The sequence below is a fragment of the Drosophila bipectinata genome, chromosome 2R (genome assembly GCF_030179905.1).
Source record: "Drosophila bipectinata strain 14024-0381.07 chromosome 2R, DbipHiC1v2, whole genome shotgun sequence".
Lineage (NCBI taxonomy): Eukaryota > Metazoa > Arthropoda > Insecta > Diptera > Drosophilidae > Drosophila > Drosophila bipectinata.
This window is the reverse complement of record NC_091737.1, coordinates 13,784,355-13,808,771: the sequence shown is the minus strand read 5'-3', so window position 1 is coordinate 13,808,771 and position 24,417 is coordinate 13,784,355. Positions and strand designations below refer to the sequence as shown.

At 45.8% G+C, this 24,417-nt stretch overlaps 6 protein-coding genes across 10 annotated transcripts in view; 3 read left to right on the top strand and 3 right to left on the bottom strand.

Annotated features, from left to right (window-relative positions):
• Nucleotides 1-1,133: 1,133 nt before the first annotated feature.
• Nucleotides 1,134-4,210, bottom strand: CCT8 (chaperonin containing TCP1 subunit 8). Its single transcript, XM_017250313.3, has 3 exons — nucleotides 4,052-4,210; nucleotides 2,841-3,871; nucleotides 1,134-2,780 (listed from the first exon to the last, which is right to left on the bottom strand). Exons 1-3 carry the CDS (start codon nucleotides 4,109-4,111, stop codon nucleotides 2,231-2,233), a joined length of 1,641 nt encoding a protein of 546 aa, XP_017105802.2. The 5' UTR covers nucleotides 4,112-4,210; the 3' UTR covers nucleotides 1,134-2,230.
• Nucleotides 4,211-4,575: 365 nt separating this feature from the next.
• On the top strand, nucleotides 4,576-7,854 carry LOC108131435 (WD repeat-containing protein 43). Of its 2 annotated transcripts, none has more exons than XM_043210875.2 (6): nucleotides 4,576-4,927; nucleotides 4,983-5,998; nucleotides 6,057-6,185; nucleotides 6,249-6,398; nucleotides 7,415-7,524; nucleotides 7,582-7,854. In XM_043210875.2, the coding sequence occupies exons 1-6, from the start codon at nucleotides 4,622-4,624 to the stop codon at nucleotides 7,767-7,769; spliced, it is 1,899 nt and encodes a 632-aa protein (XP_043066810.1). In that variant the 5' UTR covers nucleotides 4,576-4,621; the 3' UTR covers nucleotides 7,770-7,854. The 2 variants fall into 2 exon arrangements, with proteins under 2 accessions (XP_043066810.1, XP_017105800.2); XM_017250311.3 differs by having other exon boundaries at nucleotides 4,577-4,927; nucleotides 7,415-7,512.
• LOC108131440 (uncharacterized) lies at nucleotides 5,793-7,395 on the bottom strand. Its single transcript, XM_017250315.3, has one exon. It carries the CDS (start codon nucleotides 7,340-7,342, stop codon nucleotides 6,449-6,451), a length of 894 nt encoding a protein of 297 aa, XP_017105804.2. The 5' UTR covers nucleotides 7,343-7,395; the 3' UTR covers nucleotides 5,793-6,448.
• A 156-nt stretch (nucleotides 7,855-8,010) lies between the features above and the next one.
• Pgi (glucose-6-phosphate isomerase) lies at nucleotides 8,011-10,821 on the bottom strand. Of its 2 annotated transcripts, XM_043210876.2 has the most exons (6): nucleotides 10,481-10,821; nucleotides 10,241-10,378; nucleotides 9,223-9,805; nucleotides 8,924-9,163; nucleotides 8,340-8,868; nucleotides 8,011-8,278 (listed from the first exon to the last, which is right to left on the bottom strand). In XM_043210876.2, the coding sequence occupies exons 2-6, from the start codon at nucleotides 10,372-10,374 to the stop codon at nucleotides 8,088-8,090; spliced, it is 1,677 nt and encodes a 558-aa protein (XP_043066811.1). In that variant the 5' UTR covers nucleotides 10,375-10,378; nucleotides 10,481-10,821; the 3' UTR covers nucleotides 8,011-8,087. The 2 variants fall into 2 exon arrangements, with proteins under 2 accessions (XP_043066811.1, XP_017105801.1); XM_017250312.3 differs by having other exon boundaries at nucleotides 10,241-10,821.
• A 67-nt stretch (nucleotides 10,822-10,888) lies between these two features.
• On the top strand, nucleotides 10,889-13,087 carry Egm (acyl-CoA dehydrogenase family member enigma). Its single transcript, XM_017250310.3, has 3 exons — nucleotides 10,889-12,070; nucleotides 12,123-12,447; nucleotides 12,503-13,087. Exons 1-3 carry the CDS (start codon nucleotides 10,995-10,997, stop codon nucleotides 13,025-13,027), a joined length of 1,926 nt encoding a protein of 641 aa, XP_017105799.2. The 5' UTR covers nucleotides 10,889-10,994; the 3' UTR covers nucleotides 13,028-13,087.
• Nucleotides 13,088-13,361: 274 nt separating this feature from the next.
• Nucleotides 13,362-24,417, top strand: part of tou (bromodomain adjacent to zinc finger domain 2B toutatis) — a 34,676-nt gene continuing 23,620 nt past the window's right edge. The window contains exon 1 of one of the 3 annotated variants that reach the window (XM_070278084.1): nucleotides 13,362-13,734. The gene's annotated coding sequence lies outside the window, so the exon portion shown is untranslated. The remainder of the gene's footprint in view (nucleotides 13,735-24,417) is intronic. The other 2 variants (XM_017250301.3, XM_070278085.1) reach the window with 2 other exon arrangements.

The window sequence follows — 24,417 nt, the reverse complement described above, 5'->3', positions numbered from 1 at the left end:
CCCTTCAAATTAGACAAAAACGCTGTTGTTAATGTACACGAATATCCCAACTATAACGACAATTACTACTAATACCTAAACCGAAGTATAAACCGAAATTCTCACAGAAATCTATATACAAATACAAAAAAACTAAAAAATATCAACGTAATGCAGCATACAAATTTTTCAATAAAACGTAAACTCAACCGAAAATACATATATTTTGCCTTCTTATTTCGAGAAGTATCTGTTTATTGATTATTGAGATGGAGAAGTGCATGAAAAAATGTATGTATTTTGAAGCTTGTTGGCCACCGCCACGGCAGTGGATCACCTTATAACAAATATACGCAACAATATATTATTAAAAAAATTACTTTAAAAAAGCTTTAACAAAAGAAGCAGCAATGCTACTACCCACAAGAAACAACTCAACTAGTTGAACTTATCGCAATATTTAGTGCGTTTATTATCACGTTTTTCTTAGTCAAAATATATAACGAAACGATGTTGCAGTAACGCGACACGAGATATATAATAATACCAAAGAAATCGAAAACAAATAATCAAATATATTTATCTCCTTAGCGTAGTTTCTCCATTTTTGATTCCACTATGGGCATACTCATGCCAATTATAGACTAAATAATTCAAAGCTACTTTCGAAACCAATCATTTTTGAAGTCAAAACTCAATTTTAGTTACGATTTACAAAACACACAGCCAGTTAAACCTCCGTAGAATCCGAAAATTGTCAGTTCCATCCAGTTTAGTAAAAATGATTAAAAGAATGTGTGATTTTTTTCCATCTCTTATACAGAATATAGACACTTTAATCCATCACACATCATCCTAACACCATCCTTTATCCATTTCCCAATCGAATTTTCACCAAAAATTGTTCTGAGCGCTATTGTAACTATTTGAAATTGGCATGAGAGAACCGTAATTAACCCCAGAGGAAAGCTATTTTTATATAAACTAACATGGCGAAGGGACTATTTGAATGGTATTGGAATGAAAAGTAAAGATTATCCTATAGGATATATATCCTGATGATTGCCATCCAACATCATCATCGTACGTACATGCATATACATGTTGCATATTCAAAAGAAAAATGCGATTTCCATCGGGACTGATTTTCCCCAAAATCTCTGTTGCCGATGGGAAAAACATAAATATTATTATTTAATGGATCGGTTCTTCCAGTAAATGCATTTAATTAGTAACGCGGAATTGGCGATGACTTTAGTTCGTAATAAATCAAAATTCAAGCAGAGTTTACTCAAGAATCACACATTTTTTGACAAAAAAAACCATTTTTTATGTTCGATTCGAAATTCGAAAAAAAAAGGTTCATACAAGGTTTTGAACTCCAATTTGCTGTCGTGAGCAAACAGCAAAATGTGGCCCAAAGCCGCCATTCCGCCAAAAGGTTGACATTTTGGGTGGGTATTTCCAAGTCAAAACTGCAGAACGACTTGGAAGCCATCGCATTCTCCGAAAAAGGACCATTCCAAAGAGATAAGAACAGTTTTCGAATTTACGGAAGCTTCACATGGATACTTTTATGTTCGTTCGTCCGGCCATTCCCGTGGATTTTTTCTTGGGGACAGGCGAGCCATCCAATGGAGCACGGATCGCTCGCATTCTTCCCAAAATGCGGCAGGAAAGAAAACAAAAATGTTAAACTATTATATTAGAAAATTGACAGATTCAGATTCAGAAAAATAACACCAGCACGCACACACGTACATCATCATTGATCATCGATCGACACTTTAACACGTTTTATCCAAAATTCCAATTTTGAATTCAAAAAAAATATTCATAAAAAATTAATACAAATCTTTTGCGACGGGACGAGTCCCACAAATATTATTGAAATGTATCTGCGAATAAGCATTTGAAATATGTATTGTACTCAAAATGAATAATCGTTTGCTTAAATTCCAAAAATAAATGGCGATAACATAGATCAGTTATCTAGCGAAGGCACCGGGTTCGGTGCGAAAAAAAAAAACAAAATCCTTCTGGTTTTATTTCAGTTTTCGTAAGTTAAGTTTATTAATACAAGAAACTGTGTGTAGTGCATGGGTGTAAGTGGATGAGTGTGTGTGTGAGAGGTTAATGAAATTTAGAATTTCCATGGGGGATTCATTTGTGAAAATACAAAGCCCTCTCTATAGGAGGAGGAGGAGGAGAACTAGTTATATTTAAGCAGTACGCATCACAGTGGAGACGTTTAACTCTCGTCATCGCTGCCAGCAGCCTGTCGGGGCTTGGGTCCGCCAGCACGCTTGGCCATGATGATCTGGTCCACCTTCAGGATGGTTGTGGCAGCGCCCACGGCGTATTTGAGACCCCAGAACTTGGCCTGGTACAGATCGAACAGCTTCGCCTTGGTGGTGTCAATGGTGGCGGCCTTCTCGGGCTCGATGTCGAAGCCAATGGTCTTGCCGCTCTCGGAGGTGTGGGCCAAGTACAGCTGGTTGACGATCTCGGTGCCGTTGACGCCAGAGTTTTCAGCCAGAGCCTTGGGGAAGACCTCCAGGGCGTTGGCGAACTTGCGCACGGCATACTGCTCCAAACCAGGAAGGGTATCGGCAAAGGCGGACAGCTGGGTGGCCAGTTCGATCTCGGTGGCGCCGGCTCCAGGCAGGTAGCGTCCATCGCGGGTCAGGCACTTGAAGTTGTTCACTCCATCATCCAAAGCACGCTCAATATCATCCATGAAGTTGTCGGTGGCGCCGCGGATAACCACAGTAGCGATTCGAGAGTCCTTGCCCTCATTCCTAGAAAGGTACTTGCATTTAAAATAATATTCACCAAGCTAAAAGTTCCATAAGACCCACCTGAAAGCCACAATCGTGGTGTCACCCAGTTCCTCGATGCAGACCTTGTCGCAGTAGCCCAACTCCTCCTGGCTGGGTGTGGTGATGCGCGGCAGGACTGTGGCGTTCACAGAACGGCTCAGGCGGCGCAGGTCGAACTTGGAGTTGAGACGCACAGCCATCAGTCCGTATTTGTTAAGGAAATGCAGAGCCATGTCACCGACTTTACCGCCAGCCACTACCACCTTGACGCCGGCATCGGCGATAGCCTTGATCTGGGACTCCAGAAGGCCCTCCTCACCAGAAGAGAAGTTGAGGAGCTCGTCGGCCGACTTGATTAGCACCGTGCCCTTGGTCTCGGTCTGAATGATGTCCACGGGGCATGAGAAGATGACAATCTTTGCCTTCTCAGCAAAGGTAACGTCGCCCTCAACGAAGCGCTTGAACACCATGCCGCGGACGACCTCGGACTTGCCGAGGCCGCTACCTAGGATCTTGCAAATGCGGATGTTGTCCACATTGAAGGTACCCTCATCTGGCAGAATGGAGACGCAGGCCTGGCTCACCAGGTTGTTGAGGAAATCCTCCTGACCGTACTGCTTGGACATGATGGCGGTGCGCAAAACATCCTTCACCTTGTCCACGTTGCGGTAGTCCTCGATTTTGTGGCTAACCAAGGTTGGAAGGATTTCCAGAGCCTTCTCGAGGGCTTTCTCGTAACCGTCAGCGATTTCGGCTGTGGTGATGCCCAGGCGCAGAAGTTCCTCTGCGGACTCCAGCAGGGCACCGGCCAGCACCACGACAAAGTTGGTGCCGTCTCCCACCTCGGCGTCCTGCATCTGGCTGGCCATAACGATCAGCTTGGCGGCCGGGTGCTCTACATCCAACTCTCGCATGATGGTGCCGGCATCGCTGGTCACAAACTGCTTCTCAATGTGATTGATTATCATCTTGTTCATGCCGTTCGGTCCGTAGGCGGAACGCATGGTCTGTGCGAACTCCTTGCAGGCGCTGATGTTGCGGTAGACGGCCTCCTCAAGCCCACTGTACATCTAGGGATACCATAAAAATGAAATAATTAGTCATTTTTCGTTCATGTGCGCGGCGAAGCATCAACGGGATGACTAATCACGAGACTCCCCGAGACGGCATGTTTTTATTTAAAGCCGAATTTCAATGAAACCGGTACTTTATAGGCCCCACTGGTCTTGGGTCCTGTTTGTTGCACTTACCCGGGCGCCATCCTTCAGCATCTGCGCTACTCCGGGTGCTTTTGGAACAGATAGAGCCATTTTTGTGCACAGATTTCAAATTCACGGCGAAGCAGTCGGTAAGTTCCAGCTAGAGTTTATAACCTCAATTTCGTTTGACAGCTGCGAACATTCTGGACGCGGGCAATCGATAGGTTGCTTATCGGATATCGAAGTTTATAGAGGTGGCCAGAACTAAAGTTTTATTTATTTATTTTTTATAATTTTAAATTAAAATTGATAAGTTTTAAAATAAATGTTGTACCTAAAAACAACGAATAAAAAAAACAAACATGATCTCAATAAAAGTTATCGAAGTTTTAATAGGTGACTATTTTGTTTTTGCCTTAAAAATTTATTTATGAATAATACATTATTTTATTAATTCCTTTCTAAAAACTAAAACTAATTTATTTAACTATTTAATTTTCTAAATTATCTAAACATAGAGAAAACATAATAATAATACCCACAAACAACAACAAGTGGCGACCATCGATAGGTATCGTATGGAATCCCCCTTTGCCGCAATAAGCAAACTCATACAAAACAATGTCGCTGGGCAAGAAGCACGTGTTGGGATTCTCGCCCAATGGTGGCCAATTGTTTGCCTCGGTGGACGAGCTGGGCGTACTGCGGATATGGAACACGGAGACGAATACACTGAAGCAGGAGTTTACGCCAAACCTGCAGGTCTCCGGGCCGTGTACGGCACTCACGTGGGTGTCTCTCTCAGCTCCCCGCCCGAAGAAGTCTCGTAAGAGCCTCCAGAGCCAGGAGGCAACAGACAACAAACTGTACATAGCACTGGGAACACTCAAAGGAGTCGTAGTCATATACTCGTTGGCTGAGGGCAAGGTTAGTGGTAGGTTTGTGTCATAAAACCCCAATCTTCATTGGTTTCCTCTTGCAGATCGAACGCACGCTTAGTGGGGACAACCACGATGGAGCTGTCACTTCAATTGCGTACGACAATGCAGATCACTTGTACACAGTGGGTGTCGATTGCCGGGCACTTGTCTGGTCGCTGTCGGAGGGGCGCTGCCTCGGTGACTGGCAGGTGGGACCCGAAAAGCCCCAGAACATCGCCTACCTCCCAAAGAGCCGCACCTTGGCTGTGGGGTCGCGTCAGCTGAAGGTCTTTGACGTGAAGACCAAGGAACTGGTGGAGACCTTCACCGGGCACTCCGGAGAAATAAATACCATCAGCCAAGTCGTATGTGCAGATAGTTCCGAGTTCGTTCTAACCACAGCCAAGATGGAGCGTGTAATTTGCTTCTGGAAGGTCGAGAAGCGGGGGAAAAGCAAAGCATCGGCATGTACGCTTCTGATGGAGGATCTGGCGTACTGCTTGACCAGTGAAGTGCGCGAGGATGGCCAGCTGCGGGTGGCCAGTGTGACTCGCAATGGCAATATACACATCTACCTGCTTAATGTCAACAGTTTATCTGCCGAGAAGTTCGTTAAGCCGAAAGTGTCCCTCCAAATAGTGTCCGATGGCGCGGAGACCGTCGAACCCATTCTGGCAGTGGCAGCTCACTTTGTGACGGACTCCAACCGTTCCCACGAAATCCTCTTCGGCTACGGCAGCCGCCAGCAGTTGCAGTTCGAACGGTTCACTCCCAACTATGCCGAAAAACTGAACGTTATTGTGCGAGCCGATCCCAAAAAGCTGTATGCGAAAAAGAAGGGCAAGGAGCAGATAGGATTCCAGGAAGCCACCAAAGTTCAGAAGCCCATAGTGAGCCAAAAGAACGTAGAGTACAACAGCGCCCTGCCGATCTCCCAGAAAAAGGTACAAAACGATGTGCCCATGGAGGCGCGGCTGCAGCACCTGCAGATCCAGTCCACCAAGCTGAGCGGCGGCAAGTTGCAGACCCAGAGCAAGACCCAGCTGCTGATGCAGGCACTCCACAGCAAAGACCAGGCGTAAGGATGGAGTACCTTTAAATCAAAGGCTTTTATTAAACTTTCATTCATTTTCTAGGATGATTAAAGCCGTTCTGAGTACAAATGATGTGGAGACGATACAATTGACGTTGGACCGGCTACCGCTGGAGTATGTGAGTCCTCTGGTGAACGAGCTATCCATTCTGTTACAAGGAAAGCATACCAGGTGAGTGGTTATCCTGAAACGTTGTTCAACAAAACATCTTAAAACTTCTCTTTGGAATTTCAGTGTTGGCTCTGGTTTACGGTGGCTGAAAGTACTCGCCTCCACCCACACCAGTGTCCTCATGTCCGAGGACAAGGAGGCACTGCGCGAAAAGTTGGCCGTTTGTCTTGGCGTGGCGGAGCAGCGGATGCACTGCCTCTCAGAAGCTTTACAGTGAGTAACTCAAGAGGGAAAAACATCATAAACTCGAGTGGAAAACGGAACTACTTCTTTTCTGAGGGCTTTTTTGATTTTCTTGACTTGACATTGTCCTTGGGGTGGTCCACGGTGCCATGACGGCACTCGGCCACCGCCGCGAAGAAGCTCAGTTTGGTGTGCAAGATGGTGTCGATGTAGAACCGCTGGAAGGTAAACGAATTGAGGGACCGTTCTCCCACAGCATAGTACAGGGTGTTGTAGCCTTCGAAGCGATAGGTGATCATCACAGGATAGCAGGGCAGCAACAGCTTGGACACGGTGACGATGAACCGCACCTTGGCGACGGCCAGAGGATTCGGGCAGCGGGGTGTCGGCCGGGAGAAGTGGGCGTCAATGAAGTAGATGGTGCCCTTGATGGGGACAACGTGGTTATTAGCGTTGCTGATGACCACGCACTTGGTGTCCGGCGACAGTTCCCATCGGCTGATGAAGTCCCGGACATCGGAAATGGCATTGGCGTACTCGAAATTGCCGATGGTCAGAGCGTGTCGCACCAGGCCGCTAGATCCCGAGTCCGCAGACACGTAGGGCGCATTTCGCTGGACAGTGGATGGGTCCTGCTCGGCCCCGGCCACGCCCCCGATCACAACGGTGGAGGGCAAGCCGGAGGAAATACTGACCCCGGTAAACGTCTTGGTAGGCATCTTGTAGCAGAAGAGACCTCGCGGGTCCGACTCAATGATGGTCACCGCCTCGCAGACGGTGGCGCTGATCAGGTCGATGATGCATTGCATGTCCGCATCATCGCAGAGCGGCTTGTTGCACAGTGCCAGGTCTTTGGTGAGGCTGGGTATTTGGGTGATTGGAATCGTGTTGCTGATGGCGGTCTTGGAATCGGGTTTCCCCTCCGTATGGGTTGGATCATGGTACTTGGGACCCTCATTGCACATTAGGTCCATTTTTGTGATTTTGTTTCTTTGGAATATTTGTGTGTTAACGTCAGATTTTCAACAAAAATAAAACACTTTTAGGATTTCGGGAAGAGTCAACCTGATTATCAGTCAGATGAAGCGCAACGCTGACAACCACTTGAACGATAGCAAGGCTCTGATTGTGGACGATGAGCCAGGTGAGTTAAAAGGCACCGACAAGGTTAAGAGCAACCAAAGACCATTGACCACTTGGGTTGGCTTTCCAGATGACCTAGAAGAGACCCTCGAAGACGATAACCTGCTGAGTGAAAATAACTGGAGCGATCTTGAAGAGCAGCAAGTGAGTCCAGCCAGCGTTTCGGAGCAAGACGTCGAGGCAGACGACGACCTGGCCACTGACGATGGCAATCCGGACACAGACGACTCTGATGAATCGATGGCGGAGGAGGAGTAGCCCTCCACTGTAAATTAACATCCAAAATTAAACACTATTATTTTTGTCAAACAGAGTTTTCTACACTGAATTCCGGTTAGTTTTTATTTTTAAACTACGCGTGCAACAACGAATAGAGGGAGCCAATTATTGGTCTAATTCCGACATGAGATTGTTTCCATGAGAAATACAATAAGAACAGTGTGCCAAGTAGGGGGGTGGTGGGTTGTGGACTGTAGGCTGAGTATACGTAAGCGATGGCTCCTCAATAACAACTAACAATTAGAGCATTTATTCAAACTTTTCATTTAATTTCGCAAGACAGAGAGCCGAATGAATTTACTTCCAATTGGCTTTGATGAAGTTGATCAGGCCGTTCGTGGAGCTATCGTGCGAGGAGACCTCGTTGCAGTGATCCAGCTCCGGCTCGATGGCCTTGGCCAGCTGCTTTCCCAGCTCAACGCCCCACTGATCGAACGAGTTGATGTCCCAGATGATGCCCTGCACGAAGATCTTGTGCTCATAAAGTGCTGAAAGATAGATAATTGAAATCGATTTGTCCAATTAAAGACATGACCCATCCACACTCACCAATCAAGGCGCCCAATGTGAACGGCGAGACCTTCTTCACAACAATCGAGTTCGTCGGACGGTTGCCAACAAATACTTTGTGGGGCAGCAAGTTTTCCAGTTCGTTGCCGCACAAGCCGGCCTTGGAGAGCTCGGCCCGGGCCTCGTCGGTGGTCTTGCCCATCATGAGGGCTTCCGTTTGGGCCAGGAAGTTGGAGAGCAGGATCTTGTGATGCTTGCCGCCGGCAATGGGATTGTGCGTCTGGGCGGGGGCAATGAAGTCGCAGGGGATGAGGCGGGTGCCCTGGTGGATGAGCTGGTAGAAGGCGTGCTGGCCGTTGGTGCCCGGCTCACCCCACACGATGGGGCCGGTGCTATACTTGACAGGTTTTCCGGCCTTGCTGACGAACTTTCCGTTGCTCTCCATGTCACCTTGCTGGAAATAGGCGGCGAAACGGTGCAAGTACTGGTCGTAGGGCAGCAGGGCGTGGGTTTCCGCCTTGAAGAAGTTCGAGTACCACACTCCCAGGACGGCCAAAATGACGGGAGCCTAAAAAACAAGGATTTTAACCTCAAAACTTGGGGATTTACTTTGCAATACTAACGTTCTTCTCGAAGGGCACCGTCTTGAAGTGGTTGTCCATGTAGTGGGCGCCGTCCAACAGCTGCTCAAAGTTCTCGAATCCAATGGACAGACAGATGGAGAGACCGATGGCCGACCAGAGGGAGTAGCGTCCTCCCACCCAGTCCCAGAAGCCGAACATGTTGGCACTGTCGATGCCGAAAGCGGTCACCTTCTCCTTGTTGGTCGAGAGGGCAACGAAATGCTTGGCAACAGACTCAGGCTACGATTTTACAAGAGATTAGACTTCATGGGTTCAGGTCCAGACCATGATTTACTTACATCCTTGGCCTGTTCCAGCAGCCAAGTCTTGGCAGAGGTAGCATTGGTAATCGTCTCCTGGGTGGTGAAGGTCTTCGAGGCGACAATGAAGAGGGTGGTCTCGTACGACACCTTCTTGAGGACCTCCGCCAAGTGGGTGCCATCGATATTCGATACGAAGTGCGAGTGCAGACCCTTGCCGTAGGGCTTAAGGGCCTCGGTGACCATCAGGGGTCCCAAATCGGAGCCACCGATGCCGATGTTGACCACATCGGTGATCTGCTTGCCGGTGCAGCCCCGCCAGACACCGGAGATGACCTTGTTTGTGAACTCCTTCATGTGGGCCAGCTCGGCACGGACGTCGGGCATAACGTCCTTGTCGTCGACCAGGACCGGATCATTGCTGCGGTTGCGCAGCGCTGTGTGCAGGACAGCACGATTCTCGGTGATGTTGATGTGCTGGCCGGCGAACATGGCGTCCCTAGCGGCGTCCACGCGACGGGCCTTCGCCAGCTGGATGAGCAGGTCCCAGACCTCGTCGTTGACACGATTCTTCGAGTAGTCCAGCAGTATCTCGCCATCGTTTTGAGTTTGCAAGCGCAGGCTGATAAACAACAGACGGGAAATATAGTAAAAATCATTCGACCTCGGAGTTCGAAGCGGAGGTCGTTGCTGTGACCTTACGCAAGGACAAAAACGTAGCTTACGACACTCGGCGCGTCAATGGTGAAAGTGAGAGTTTGCGGAATGGTATATGACTGGGCTGATGGGATACATAAACGGGTGGGCTGTACACTTGCGGTCATAATAATAGTACTTTTTCAACTTTTAATTGAAATATATTTTTTAATATTTGAAAGTCTTCTAGTTTTCTTTCTTTAAAAATAAATTAAGTCTTTTAAAAATCCAAAAACATAATTGTTTTTTAATAAAAGTTTATATAAGTACCATAATTGCGACCACAACTGTAACGAAACACGTCGGCATACATAACTCATGTATGTATATCCCCAAAAAAAAGGAGACTCCTTTCACCCACCTGTATTTGGAAAACCGCTTGGCATCATTCTGAAACAGGTCCTTGATTTTCAGGTCCTTGCCCTGAGCATCAAAGTACTCCTGGAGCTTTTGGAAAGCTGGTTCCTGGGCGAGCGGGGGCAAAGGGCCGGCCATATTCCTTATGGGATTGAGAATGTGGGGGAGAAGGAGGTGTTGGTCACGTTAACACTCGTAAGAACCGCGCGGGTTGAACTGCGAATACAAAATCGCGACACTTCACTTAAATAATAATCTCGCCGTTGATCGAAACTTTCGTTCGCCGCGATAATGCAGGTAGACTTTTATCTGGCTCCGGTAAATATCCAGAGCACTGACCCAGAACTTCGCCGTGGTTGAAAGATGAAAAGGTATTGAGCCGCACAGCGGGTTTTCCAACGTCCTTTTCTGGAATTCGAGCACCTTCAATGTCAAATGAATAACAAACGGCGGGGTTGCCACGCTGTTCCACCATTTGTTTTGATTTTGTCTTTGGCCGGGACCTGGTTTTTGGAATTTTGTGTGTTTTCGAAATTTTAAACTTGTTGTTTTTAAATGATCATGTTGGTGGGGTGATATGATGTATGTGATATAGCCAATTTGAAATTAAACAAACTGCCGCCTGGCTTGAATTATTTTTATCAATCTGGCTGCAGGGCAACTTCATGATGCACTTTCCAACACTGTTTCGCATTAGAGATGGGAACTGCGAACGATAACCGAAAAATAACACCGATTATCTAATTTCCAAAATAACAATGCGTTCCGCCTTATTTTCCGGTGCCTCCCGGCTCCTGAGATATAACAGGAACAGCACCTTGCTGAGCCGTGGCAGGAGCACCAAGGCCACTGCCTCCAGCTTGGACAGTCAGCAGCAGGACGCCGTCGCTAGCGAGGATGGAAAATCGGAATTCGTGGAGGAGTCGCCGGAACAACAACAACAGCTGCCCACCCGGGAGCCCTTGGCTAAGAACTTCTTCATCGGGGTGGTAGACAAGGAGCTACTAGCCTACCCAGAGGTGATTCCACGAGATGACATGTCCCAGCTGGAAAACTCTGTGCTTCCTTTGAAAAACTACTTCGGGGAGTCGCGTGAACCAGAGGGACAAAAGTCCATTCCGGAGACCTTCCGCCAATTGGGCCTCTACGGTCTTAATGTACCCAAGGACTTCGAGGGACAAGGCTATGGATGGAGTGCTAGTTTGATAGCCAGCGAGCCGGACTCTTCAGACACCAGCTTAACTCTCAGCCTTCAGACCCACCGTGTGGTTGTGGATCTTCTCAAGGAGGTCGGCAGTGCCCTCCAGAAGCAGAGGTACCTCCCAGAGCTATCTGCTGGACGCCTGATAGCCACAGAAGCCATTTACGAGTACACCTTGCCCGAGGAGGACTACTTCAACACGAAAGCGGAATTCCAGCCGGAAACAGGAAAGTGGCTGCTTTCCGGTGAAAAAGCCTTTGTGGTCTGTACCCCCGGCGAGAGGCAACTTTTCCTTGTTCTCGCTCAAACCCAACAACCTAACGTTCCCGGGGTTTTGGGTCGTGGTAGCACCATCTTTCTGATAGATTCCCAGCAAGAGGGAGTGCGTCTGGGCGAGAAACACGCCACCTTTGGCTGCAAGGAGGCGGATTTAAGGCGAGTCCATTTTGACCAGGTGAAGCTGAGCGAGGATCAAGTCTTGGGACTTCCACACGACGGAAATCGGTACTCGGAGCAACTGGTAAGATCCTCACGCCTCAGGGGAAGCTTGGTGGGAGTGTCCCTGGCCAAGAAACTGCTCAACGAACTGACCCAGTACAGCGTGGACACGACTCAGTGTGGAGTCCAACTCAAGTACGACTTCTCCAACCTCCAAAGTATCGGTTTTAATATCCTTTATTTTTAGAGAATTGGAGCTAACCCGCGTCCACCTATCCCGCGCTCTGTGCTCAGTTTACGCCATGGAGAGCATGCTTTTTATGACTGCCGGTCTTCTGGACGAGTTTCGAGCTCAAGATGCCAGCCTGGAGAGCGCCATTACCAAGTACTTCACCCTGCAAAAGCTCTATCAAATAGCCTCCCAAAACCTGGGACTGGTGGGACCCAAGAGTTTGCTTAGCGGCGAGGCTACGGAGGTCGGATTAAGGAATGCTGCTCAACTATGCACGCAGGGAGAATCCCTGGACACGCTGGGCATGTTTATTTCTTTATCTGGACTCCAACATGCGGGGGTAAGTATTGGAGCTCAAACTCCAATAAGAACTAATGTTGATTTTATTATTTTAGCAAGCATTGAATGCTGGGGTCCGAAAGTCACGGAATCCACTCTTCCACCCCGGCCATATCTTTGCCAAATTCCTAGACACCAGGAGTGTCGACAACCCAAAAACCAACATGAAGCTGTCTGAGCATGTGCATCCCTCTCTAGATGCGGCCGCCCTCTGTATCGAGCATTCAGTGGCCCGTCTCCAAATGGCCGTCGAACTTATGCTGACACGGCACGGCAATGCAGTGGTGGAGCGCCAGAGCGAAATGCAGCGTTTGGCCGAAGTGGCATCTACGATTTACGCCATGTGGGCGAGTACAGCGCGCGCATCCCGATCCTACTGCATTGGCCTGCCGCTGGCGGACCATGAACTGCTGACGGCCACGGCTATCTGTTCGGAGGGCAGGGACCGGGTTCAAACACTCTGCACGGAAATCTTTGGCGGCAACTTTGTTAACAACGACAACAACCTGGTGCGGCTCTCCAAGCAGCTGACCAAGAGCGGTGGTTACTTTCCAGTACACCCACTGACGTTCAACTTTTAGGCTTTGATTATTATTTGGTGCTATCATTAAAGTAAATATTTGTTACTTAACTGTTTGAAATGCATAGTTTTATTTCAAGTTAGTCAACTGCTTTTAAAATTCGCGCCTGTTTTATTTAATTTGAACCGGTTATATGGCAAAACTCTGGCAACCATGTTTTTAGCGACTAGTCAGTAGTCCATCTCTAGTGCCATCACTAGTCGACCGTAGAATCAAAAACAACAAACAGGCCGAGACGCGGACAAATCCTTGATCCTTGAAAAGACAGAAAAATATTCAAAAAATCACTATGATGAGGTGATCTTTAACCGACAAGTATGATTGATTACTGAGAGTGACTAATTTCGCGCGCGTTTAAGACGGAGCTTGCAAAATAAAAAAAGTAAAAATTAGTAGTGCCAAGCGCCGTCGGCAAAAAACGCTCGGAAATTGCGCGTGCGGGTGGAACAGTGACACTCGTGTGAAAATCAACGCCAAGAAAAAGGCAAATAAAGAGCGGAAGGCGAAAAGGAAAAACGCCCGCGGCGAAAATTTTCCCCTCTGCAAATTTTGTGTTAGTGAAGTGTGCAAAAAAAAAAATTAGGAAGAAATTAAATATCCTGAGCAAAAAAATCGAGAAATTGAGAAAGAAACGTGTGCGTATTGAGTGCTAGTGTGTGTGTGGGCTGCAAAAAAAAAGTCAATCTGCATTAATCAACAGCTAACAGGTAAGCACAAAAATTTCTATTCCATTAATAAGAATTTAAACAAAAAAAAAAAAAAGTATTCAATTACCGGCCATCAAAGTTAATGGGGAATTCCCTTCCCGTCTTGGAAAATGGCACCCTTGAGGTGTACCCGCTGTGTCTGATACCCAACCACCCCCCATCCCCTTGCTGTGTGTACTTCCCCCCGCACCCTAAAAACCGCACAAAATTACAAACAAATAAAACGGCCAAGAAGAAGCAGAGGCAGCAGGCAGTAGCGTCGCCGATTTTCAGTCCCTTATTCCATTTCATTTCGTTCCACATGGTGCATAGAACTCTTATTCTTTTATTTCGGCTTGACTCGGCGGCGGCGGTGACAGTGAGCACAAGAACGGTGGAATCGCCATAAGCAGTGGCACACGACACGGCCCACACGCACACACACAGGGGCAGGCATACTGGCCAAAGCAAATACGACCTCTACAGTGGAGATTCGATAAAAAAGGACAAAACATATCACATATTAAACAACAACGATAAACTTTTAAATAAAAATTATTTTTTTAATAAAATAATTAAATGGTTATGAAATAAATCTTAAACAGTTCGTCCATCTTAGTCAAGTTCCACTGTTCTTGCACAAACACAAAGGCAGCTGCAAAGGTAAAGACACCGAGAGGAGTCAACTCACCTCTCGAAACCGATTTCTCTGCTTTAATTTTGTTTTCTTTTATTTCTCTTTTTTTTTTTTTGCTCATATTGTGTTTTTTTTTTTTTGTTACTCGCCGCCCGCCCTGTGTCCGCATGTGTGTGAGTGTATGTTGGGGGGCTCACACAAATACAATTCATCAGCGGCAGAGACGTCGGCGTAGTTGTTGTTTTTTCTGTTTGTTGTTGTTGTTGCTGGTTCTGCGCGCTTTTATTTGAGATTTGCGCACGAATGGCTTTTGCTTTTGGTCTTGCTCTTGCCCATTGGAGTTGTGTATAAATTGTGATGGGGTGGGGTGGCTGGGCAGGAGGAGGAGTAGGAGGCTAGTTTCGAACTAGAGTCGCGGACGCACACACACTTATACAAGCATAAAAGTGCGGTATACAACTTGGGAGCAGCAGAAGCAAGGCAAGTGGATTGGGTTTTCAATTTTTTTTTTTCCATCTTTGGGGCATGAATTTTCCACTTCCATTTGTTCTACTTGAAAGCATACTTCTCTCCCCCGTTTCCCCCTTTCTTTTTGCATTTTAACTGCCGGCGTTGAACTTTTAGTTGTTAATCAATTGCTTTTCTATTTGTGTATAAATAAAAAACACACTTTACGTTTTTTAATGATAATTAATTTGTTAATTTTATTGCCTAATGATAGTGTTTATTAGGGTTTTCTTTTCGTTTTAATTTCAATTTCCGTTTTCAGTTCCCCAATCTCTTCTTACTCTTCCACTTCCACTTCTTCTTCTTCAAATCGATTTCGATTGAGCTCTGCTTAGTGCTTTCTCTGTCCCACACACCCCATCGACTTCTCTGCGTGTGTGTGTGTGTGAGTGTCCTGGCAATAAGCTTAACATAAATCATTATAACAGCACATACAGGAGAGACCTTACGTGCCACCATGGGTACTCCGCCCCACCCCCCCCGCTCTGTATTTGTGCGTTTGTTTCGACTGCCATTTCATATGGAATTCTATATGGAAACGCATAAAATCGATTTCTAATCGTGTAAATAAATGGCGACAAATGCTGCGAGGTACCCCCTCCCCCCCCCCCATCCCCCACTCCAATCTAATTTCCTCTCTTTCTCTCTCTCTGTTCCCGCCTTTTTCCCATAGCAACAAAAAGGAAAGAGGGGATGTGTGTGGGCAATTGTTTCAAACCAAAAACACTGAGAGAAAATATTAGTTGATTTTAAAGAAATATATTAAAAATATTTAAGAAGTCTTAAGAACTTATAAGGAAAATATAATTTAAATCCTTAAACTTGTAGTAATATTTTTCTCAGTGTACTCAACTGGAATCTGGTTGCACCTTGAGCTGCTGCCTGTTCGATGGAGACGATACTGGAATGAGAGGTACAGGCCGAAATCAAACTGGATTCGAAATTGGTGTGATGCCAGAGACAGTGAGGAAGGAGATAGCGAGGGGGAAGGATGGCCACCAAAGGGATGGGATTGGGAATGGGAATGGGAGGTGTGTGGGGAAAAGCAGTCACTTCGCTGTTTAAATGCCAGAGATAAGCGAAAGGACTCTGGTGTACAGAACCCAAAAAAAAACCAAAATTGGCAGCAGCAGCAACAAAAACAAGGCCATCAAAACAAATACATGTTGTAACCAAAATTATAGAACAACGACTTATTAAATACCCTATAAATATTAAATATGTTTTATGATAGTTGTAAGTAAGAAGTGTGATATCAAAATATATTTATTGGAAATTGGATTTTGTGAAAATTTCATAAATATTATAGTACCCCTTTAACCCTAAAGGGTAAAGGACAAATCAACCGTAACAGGCCTGACAGAATGTCAGATGGTTTTTAGAGAGAGAGCGAGAGAGAGAGGGGGGCAATGCATTTTGTTGTAATGCAACACACACATTTTATTTGTTTTTGGCCCTGCCACTATGCCCCTCTCGCTCGCTCCACTTCAAACACAATTCAAAGTGCCCAGCCAGGCTAAAAGTGCAAAAAATCGCACGCCAATCGAGTAGGAGAAAAAGAGAGCAGATAGAGGGGGCTGAGCAGGGGAAGGGGGGGGGGGGGACTTGTGCTCCATCTCTGTCTCTTACACTCTCTCCTCTTGATTCTCGGGGGAAACATCGATGGATAACACAAAATTGAATTTACGGCTGCTGCTGCTGCTGTAGCTGTAGCTATAGCTGTTGCACGCTTTGAAAATATTGGCAGTAATTGAATTTATGCCGTTTGTGTGACGAGGGGGTGGTGGCCACCCTATCGGATGGTGGAGGAGGAGGTCAACACTATCGAAAATTGAAATGCTAAAGATGAGTTAGCTGGCTGGCTATGAATTGTATATATTGTACACCCTCCTGCAGTTCCCCTGCATTTTCATTTTCGCATTGTCCACTCATTTGGTGTTGCCATCTCCCTTCCACGGCTGCCCCACTGAATGCATTTTTCTTTGCGGTCGGAAATTCTCTTATTTCTGCTTGGTACCGTTATTTGTTTATACGATGTTATGAAATATATTTTTCATTAGTTTGTGGTTACAAGGGGAGGGGTGGGTAATCATTTGGTGGATAAGTGCATGTTTTGACGTGTTGAGACACGTTTTTTGCTGAAGCTCTGATTCATGTTCTGATTACTTGCGACATGTTTAAACATGTTTTTCATACGATATTGGCATTTTTAAATAGAAATCTTGTTAAAAACCACCTCTGATTAAATATTTACCATAAATTACCAATATAGCAATATTTCTTGCTATTATCTGGGTGGTAATTTCAATTTCCTAGCCGCTTATCCGGTTACTTCCTTGCGCCTGCCTGCCTGCCTGCCTAGTCCCTCAGCCGCGCCATCGTCCTGCTTATCCTTTGTCGGCCCGGCATCGGTTCGGCCATCTCAGCGAAGCTAAAATTGAACTTTTGCTCCTGATGTTGTTGTTGTTGTTGTTGCCTTTGTTGCTGTGGCTTTTTGTTGGGCGATTGCCTGCCAAGGGGGGATGTGAAGGGCAAGGGACCAGCGAAGCGGAAGGGGATAAGGACACGAGGGTCGAGAGCTCGAGTGGGCAACTGTTTGGCTTTGGTTTGGGCTCCGGCATGGGCTTGGGCTTGGGCTTGTGCTTGTGCTTGGGCCTTTGGACCAACAGCCACCCCGAAGGCATTTCTGCTCTACTTCATTATGTGGATATATGTACAATACACAACTGCTCCACGTACGCGAGTGTGTAAGTGTGTGTGTGTGTGGTTGTGCTGGTGTGTATCTATGGGTGGGCTTCGTTTTCTACTCGTCCTTTCGGTCTCGGCGTCTATTGAATCCTGCCGCTTTCTGGAAGGGAGCGCAAGTGGCGGCATTTTCGTGGCTCTGCGACAAACGGAAACGGAAGAAGGTGCAGGGCACGGAGGGGGAGGGCAAGCTAGGATGTGCGGATTGTTGGCTGGTCTGGTCCTTGCCGTGCGGCATTTATCCAATGTAGTAATTATATGCTCGCTAGTGGCATATGTGTGTTGTCGCTATTTCTATGTACTAAAGGACACTAGTTAACAAGGTTTAGTTTAGGTTATATCTTAGAGATATAAGATATGCTTCTAGAAGAGCTTGATCTATAAGATAACTATCAGATGAATCTTAAAACTCTCTAATTCTTTCATAAAAATCATAAATAAAAGCTTGTTGGCTAATGTATCTCAAGCCCGAATCCCTTATCTTGAAACGTCCTCCCGCCCTCTCACATGTTTGGTGGCATGCAGGGAGAGTGTACTGCAAGAAGTATCTGCAACTGTTGTATCTGTATCTGCGCAGCAAGCATTTTCCTTGCCATTGTGCAAATTATACAAATGCTGAGACGCTGACGCTGCCACTGCCACAGCCGCTGTCACCATCATCCGTGCTTTTGGGCTGCTGACTCTCGCATCTTGCAACTCGCATCTGCGAAATACATTAGACAGTTCAGTTCAGTTTTGCTGCGTGCCAGACCAGTACAGATACAACTGCAACTACAACTACAACTACAACTATAACCGAGGCGGTGCAGATGCAGATACAGATACAGATACACATTCTGTATCTATTTCTGTGCGGCGTACGGGAAATTGTTGTAATTTGCATGGCTCAGCTCTGGATGAGCTGTCGCTGTCACTGGCGCTGGCGCTGGCGCTGCCTAGTGCCGCTGCTTCTGCCTGTGCCTGTGCATCCGCAAATGTATCTGTATCTGTATCTGGCAGATGTGTGGGCGTGGTTCCGCGCTGCTCATTAGATTTCGAGACTTGAGAATGCCACTCATAATAGATAACTCATCGATTTAATGGGAGATGACATCCGTTTCACTTAATCAGCTAATTACAAAACGATTTTTCTATTTTTGGGAATATCCGGAACCTGACCTCTGACCGCCTAAAGGGTCAACACTATCTCTCTCTCTTTCTCAAGTTATAATTGACAAATGCCAATCATATTATGGATTTATTGGCTAAATTGGCATGGAAACTTGGTATTTGTGTATCTCGGAGACACATCTATAAATCACACAAGTCTTGATACCTTTATTTTTCAATTAAAAAATTTGCATAGAATTTAAATAGTGGCTTTCTAGGAAAGTCCGCCTTTTGTCCCTTTGTTGTCCAGCTTTGCGGTCCCTTTTCGGCAAGTCCCAGACCCAGTCTGAGTCCCAGTTCCAAAAATAAACCACTACTAATCATAGTCCTCTCAGTCCGAAAACCTCCGAAAAAGAAACAGTGGCGACACAATCACAATCAGCTGCCACAAAAAGCTGCGCCGTGCCAATTAAGCTGACTTTGAGGAACTTCATGGTGCTCTGTCTCCCTCTGACTACCCTTTCTATACCCCACCCCCTGTCTTTCTTTTCGAGGTCCACTCATTTGTGGCTCCAGTGATGAAAATTAACAAAAAAAAAAAGCAGAAACTGAAACTGAAACGTTGTTGGCTTTGCTTTTTGGCCCCTTTGCGCTCATTTATTTTGCCGCTGGCCGCAGGTTCCTTCTTCCCTGCTCCTCCTCAAGCTCTGCTTCCTCTTCTGCTCTGTCTCTGTCTCTATCTCGGTCCTGCTCTGTCTTCCTGCTCTTTCCCTCGCACACACGCGTGTACTTATAACTTTTTTCTTCCGCACATTTTTTATGCATGTGTACATTTTTTTTGTTGTTGTTGCACTGCTGCAGCTTCCCTGCCCTGAAAGGGGTGCACACGGGGGAGGAGGTACGGGGGAATTTCAAAACTTGGCCTGCGTCGTCGCCGCTTTTGTTGTTGTTGCTGGCAATGCCTATGACTCTGACTCTGGCTGTGGCTGTGGCTCTGGCTTTTTCTCTGCACGACCTCCATGCCCGCCTCTCTCCCTCTGACTCCCTCTGTCATTTCCTTTATTTCGCCAGTCCCCCCTACTCCCCCCCCTTGGTGGCCCACGGCTATGGCAGCCAGCCAGGCTGACGAGCAAGTTTGAATTGTAATCCTTGTTGTTGTAGTTGGCACGCTCCTCGCTCCTCTCTTTGGGTCTCTCATGCTGCAGCAAGTTTTCTGCCTCCCCAGCTCTCTCTCCGTTCTGTCCTGTCTCCTCGGTTTCGGTCCTGTCCTGTCCTGTCCTCTCCCGAACCCCCCCACCATTTCTTATTCTTCGCCACCGACCCCGGCTTTTATCAAGCTGCGTTCGACAGCATCAGGCTCTGCTTTTGTCTGCTGCCGTTGCCGCTGCCACTGCCGCTGCTGCTGCCACGTAGCCTCTTCATGCACCTTCCTTCATGCCTCCCGTTGTGGCACTATGCACGTCCTTCTTGTCGTTGCCCTTTTACATTTCACTCCGCTTCGCAGATCCCACGACCGACCGAACGCCTGGCAACGGCAACTCGCTGCGAAATATATGCAACTGCCTGAAATGCTATTGATTGTGCTTCGTAAATCGATTATAGCCACAGGATGAGGACGAGGACGAGGATGAGGAGCAGAGCATATCCTCCGAGCGAGTTAAAAAGTACACATATGGGTGGTTTCCAACAAACTCTAGTCCAAAGTCTACATGTTTTCATTTAAGAATTTTGTAATGCTGTGTTTAAGTTCGAAAGTTTTAAGAAGGTCTGGGTGGACATGTTAGATGAGGTCCTGTGAAGATTTGAGATTTCTAAGATATTAGCCATGTTCTTAGAAGGTTTATCCTTGCCTTGGAGTACTTCTATAGCACTGGTACACCCAAAATCAAGTCCTGAAAGAGCTGCTCTGGCCCTGCTTTTGTTTTTTTTAATTACACTGCACTTGTAGTTTATGGGAGAGGGGATCGTCAGAGAGGGTTCTCTTCTTGACACACACACACATACATGCGTGTGCTCTTATAATTTTCCCACTTTCCCAAAAACAGAATTTTACTTGACATTATTCAACAATTTGCATTGCCTGCTTCCGCAAAAGCAACAAAAACATCAACAACAACAACTTCCGCCGCAAAGTTTTGGTAGCAACTACAACAACAACAACAAGAATAACGACAAAACAGGACTCCATGCAGAGACACAGACACCTTTTCATTGCTTTTACAAAGACCCACACACACACATAAACACACAGAGAGACTTGCAGCCTCTATGGCACCCACACACAAATATCAAGTCAGTCGGCGAAATTTGCTTGCTCACTTCCACTTTCCCATTTCCTGTCCCCCCATCCTTCTCACTCCACTTCATATGCATTGCTTAATTTCTCACTTGTTCCCGTTAACACACGCACTCACAAATAGGGTGCCCCCAAACTGCAATTAAAATCAGGGTTAATAATAAATATTAAATTTTGATTATTAAAAATAAAAAAATTAAAATATCAAAATGTATCTCTTAATATTTAAATATTAATTATAAATATTACATTAAAAACTTTCAAGTACTTAATTATTGACCCACCCTAACATACAAAAAACACATTAGCCAGCAGCCTGGATAGCCTGAGACACCGCCGACGTCGTTCATCTGATTTAGTTATTGTAGCAATTTTAATTACCAGCACTTGAATAGACGGCGCCCGCCTGCCCCAACCACAACAACAACAATAACAAAATAACAAGAGCTATACAGCCAACCAGCAACAGAAATTAAAAGCAGAAATTAAACGCAAAAAAAAAAAAGAAGGAAAATAATTTGAAACAATACAAATGTTGCTCTGTGGCTCTGCAGCTTACTTTCCACTTTGGCCCCTGACAACGACACCTTCACCTGACTCTGCCCAGCCCCCCCAGTTTACCTCTCCCCACCAGCACCCTCGCCGCACCATCGAACATGGCCGCTTCCTCCCTCCACATTTGCCCATTCCCCATCCCCTGTCACCCCCATCCCCATTCGCCGTCCGCACTTTCCTGTGGGCACGTTCGTTAAATGTTGAATAAATTTTCTCATATAATCGCAGTCGTCGCCCGTTGCTCTCTGTCGCTCTCTTGGCTCACTCCCCTCCCCCCCCCCACCCCCTTCTCTCGCACGCTCTCCCAATCAGCAAACAACAACAAAAGCAAAACCAAAAGCAACAGCAGCAAACCGAACCCCAGTTGTCTCCACCAGCTGCGCTGCCGGCGTCGCTGTCAGCGTCGCCGCGGCTTGGGGCCGATGTTGATGTTGAATGTTGATGGTGTCGTTAGTTTGGTTCGGTAACTCGTCGGTCGCGCAAGCAAAAATCCCAATCCAATCTAGAAAACCCAAAAAACCAAAACCAAATCCAAAAACGAAAACGCAAAGCAATATATCCCCCGAAAGCAGCAGCAGCAGCAAAAAAAAAAAAAAAAGAATAAGAATTCAATGTGCGTTAAATATTTGTGAGAAAAAGAATTAGAAAATCAGCCAAGAGTGTGTGTGTCATGTATGAGTGTGTGTATCAATATTTGTGATTGCAAAAAAATAAAAGAAAGAGTAAATAAATAAATGAGAAGCAAGGGCAGAGGAAGTGCGACAGATACAGATACAGATACACAAAGCTAAAACGGAATTCTTTTGGGCCAAGTTCTTCTTCTTCTAGAAACGCAACCAAGCGAATATATATGGCTGTGCGTCGGTGTGTGTTTGTGTGTGTGTGAGTGAGTGAGTGTTTGCGCCGCATTTTCTTTTGTCCATTTGGCCACCTTCGTCTCCAGGTCGCTTCCTTCGCCGCAAAAGAAAAAGGATTAACGGGCCGGGCTGCCTTTGGATTATGTATCTCATTCACCAGCTTGACAGAAGCGGTGGTCAAAACCCAGCAAATCAATAAAATGTTACGTTCTTACACCTGTCTGATACATCATTATCATACGGGCTAGCTATCTCAAAGATACTTTTGGTATCTTCTGGATGTGTAAAAAAGAAAAGTTTTTAAAATGTTATGCCATCTATTGGCACTTAATCATCGAATTATTAAACAAAACAAGTGCTCAAGCATGCTTAGGCTTAAAGTATGCTTTTAAATAAAGCACGCTTAGCAGCTTAGAAGTCAATAAGTGGTTCTTAGCAGAATTGAGACAGAATTAATCTGAAAATTCTAGAAAAAGCATGCTTTTTAGTTTATTTTGCAAATATCTTTGCTTAAACTGACCTTTGCTTAAAGCATGCTGGCAGATAAAGCATGAAATTGCTTAGGGAAATCAATAAATGGTCATCAAGAAAGATTTTAACAAAAAATACCAAAAAAAAAAAGCATGCTTTTTAGTTTATTTTGCAAATATCTTGGCCTAAACTGACTTTTTCTTAAAGCTTGTTAACAGATAAAGCATGAAAATGCTTAAGGAAATCAATAAGTGTTCATCAAAGAATAATTTAACCAAAAATTCCAGAAAAAGCATACTTTTTTGTTGCTTTTGAGTTTATTTTGCAAATACTCTTGCAAAATCTGCTTGTTTCTTAAAGCATACTTACTAAGAAAGCCATTTCATGCTTTATGAAATCAATATGGGGTCCTCAAGACAAAATTAAACCAAAAATTTAGGAAGAAAGCATGCTTTTTTTGGTGCTTTTTGCCTAAACTGACTTTTCCTTAAAGCATGCTTACTGAGAAAGCATAAAAATGCTTGATGAAATCAATCAGTAGTCTTAAAGACAAAATGAAACCAAAAATTCCATAAAAAGCAACACCGAATACGTTTTTGTGCTTTTTTCTTGTGCTTTTTATTTTGATTTTGCAAATAAGTGCAATGTATGACTATGACTCTTCGATTCTGGGAATTAAAAGTGTTTAAATAACGATAAGAAAGGCTATAGGCATTAAGCAAGTGAGCTGAGCTGCTTGGCGCTGGATATTTCTCACGTTATGCTGAGCAGAAAAGCAAGCCAAGCCAGCCGTGTGGCGACCAGATCAGAGAGTACAACAGCGTGCAAGCAAAGCAATAAGATTTATTATTACCGCAACTGCAGTCCGGCATCGCTAGTTGCTGCCGCTTTTGTTGTATTTTTATGTGTATCAATAATTACAATGAACGACAGAGAGAGAGACAGAGGCAGCTGGCAAAGCAAAAGCAAAAGCAAAGCCAAAGCAAAAGCAACAACGACGCTTGGGAAACGAAATTGAAGCACACGGTGGCGCGCAGTGGGATATGGTATGGGGGAGTGCGAGAGGGAGGAGTTGATATGAACTGAAGGTGGAGGTGGGAGGGTTGGGGGAGACGTAACGGCCAGTCACAGTCACAGTCGCAGCAAAAAGCAACAACAACAACAGCAAAAACAGCGGCGAACATTGGAGACATGTTTGTGCGGCGGCGCTCATTTATTTCATGTCTCGGCTTGACTTTGTTGTTGTTGCTTTTGCGCTACTTTGGAGCTCGAGCTGCCTATCCTGCCCTGCCTTCTCCCGGCTCCCTGTGCTCCCCTTCTGTCATACATATGTATATACATGTATGTATGTATGTGTGTATATTGGAGTGTGCATGACACGACCCGAGGAGGAGACTCGCCACTGCCGCTGCTCTGTTACTTTGTTCTTCTGGTTTTCTGTTGCTGTTGTTGTTGCTGTTGCCGACTCAACTAACGACCGCCGCTGATCGACAACTTGACGTTTCAGTACCTAACCTGGCCTAAACGAACTCTGGCTTTCAAGTACT

Coding starts and splice junctions, on each gene's coding strand:
- CCT8 (XM_017250313.3), bottom strand. CDS start 4,111: ATGGCTCTATCTGTTCCAAAAGCACCCGGAGTAGCGCAGATGCTGAAG. Junction 3,872..4,051: donor TGCTGAAGGATGGCGCCCGG/GTAAGTGCAACA, acceptor TGGTATCCCTAG/ATGTACAGTGGGCTTGAGGA. Junction 2,781..2,840: donor ACCACGATTGTGGCTTTCAG/GTGGGTCTTATG, acceptor GTACCTTTCTAG/GAATGAGGGCAAGGACTCTC.
- Pgi (XM_017250312.3), bottom strand. CDS start 10,374: ATGGCCGGCCCTTTGCCCCCGCTCGCCCAGGAACCAGCTTTCCAAAAG. Junction 9,806..10,240: donor AAGCGGTTTTCCAAATACAG/GTGGGTGAAAGG, acceptor GTTGTTTATCAG/CCTGCGCTTGCAAACTCAAA. Junction 8,869..8,923: donor CGGTGCCCTTCGAGAAGAAC/GTTAGTATTGCA, acceptor CTTGTTTTTTAG/GCTCCCGTCATTTTGGCCGT.
- LOC108131440 (XM_017250315.3), bottom strand. CDS start 7,342: ATGGACCTAATGTGCAATGAGGGTCCCAAGTACCATGATCCAACCCAT.
- LOC108131435 (XM_043210875.2), top strand. CDS start 4,622: ATGTCGCTGGGCAAGAAGCACGTGTTGGGATTCTCGCCCAATGGTGGC. Junction 4,928..4,982: donor ACTCGTTGGCTGAGGGCAAG/GTTAGTGGTAGG, acceptor TTCCTCTTGCAG/ATCGAACGCACGCTTAGTGG. Junction 6,399..7,414: donor TGCCTCTCAGAAGCTTTACA/GTGAGTAACTCA, acceptor AAACACTTTTAG/GATTTCGGGAAGAGTCAACC.
- Egm (XM_017250310.3), top strand. CDS start 10,995: ATGCGTTCCGCCTTATTTTCCGGTGCCTCCCGGCTCCTGAGATATAAC. Junction 12,071..12,122: donor CAGTGTGGAGTCCAACTCAA/GTACGACTTCTC, acceptor CTTTATTTTTAG/AGAATTGGAGCTAACCCGCG. Junction 12,448..12,502: donor CTGGACTCCAACATGCGGGG/GTAAGTATTGGA, acceptor TTATTATTTTAG/CAAGCATTGAATGCTGGGGT.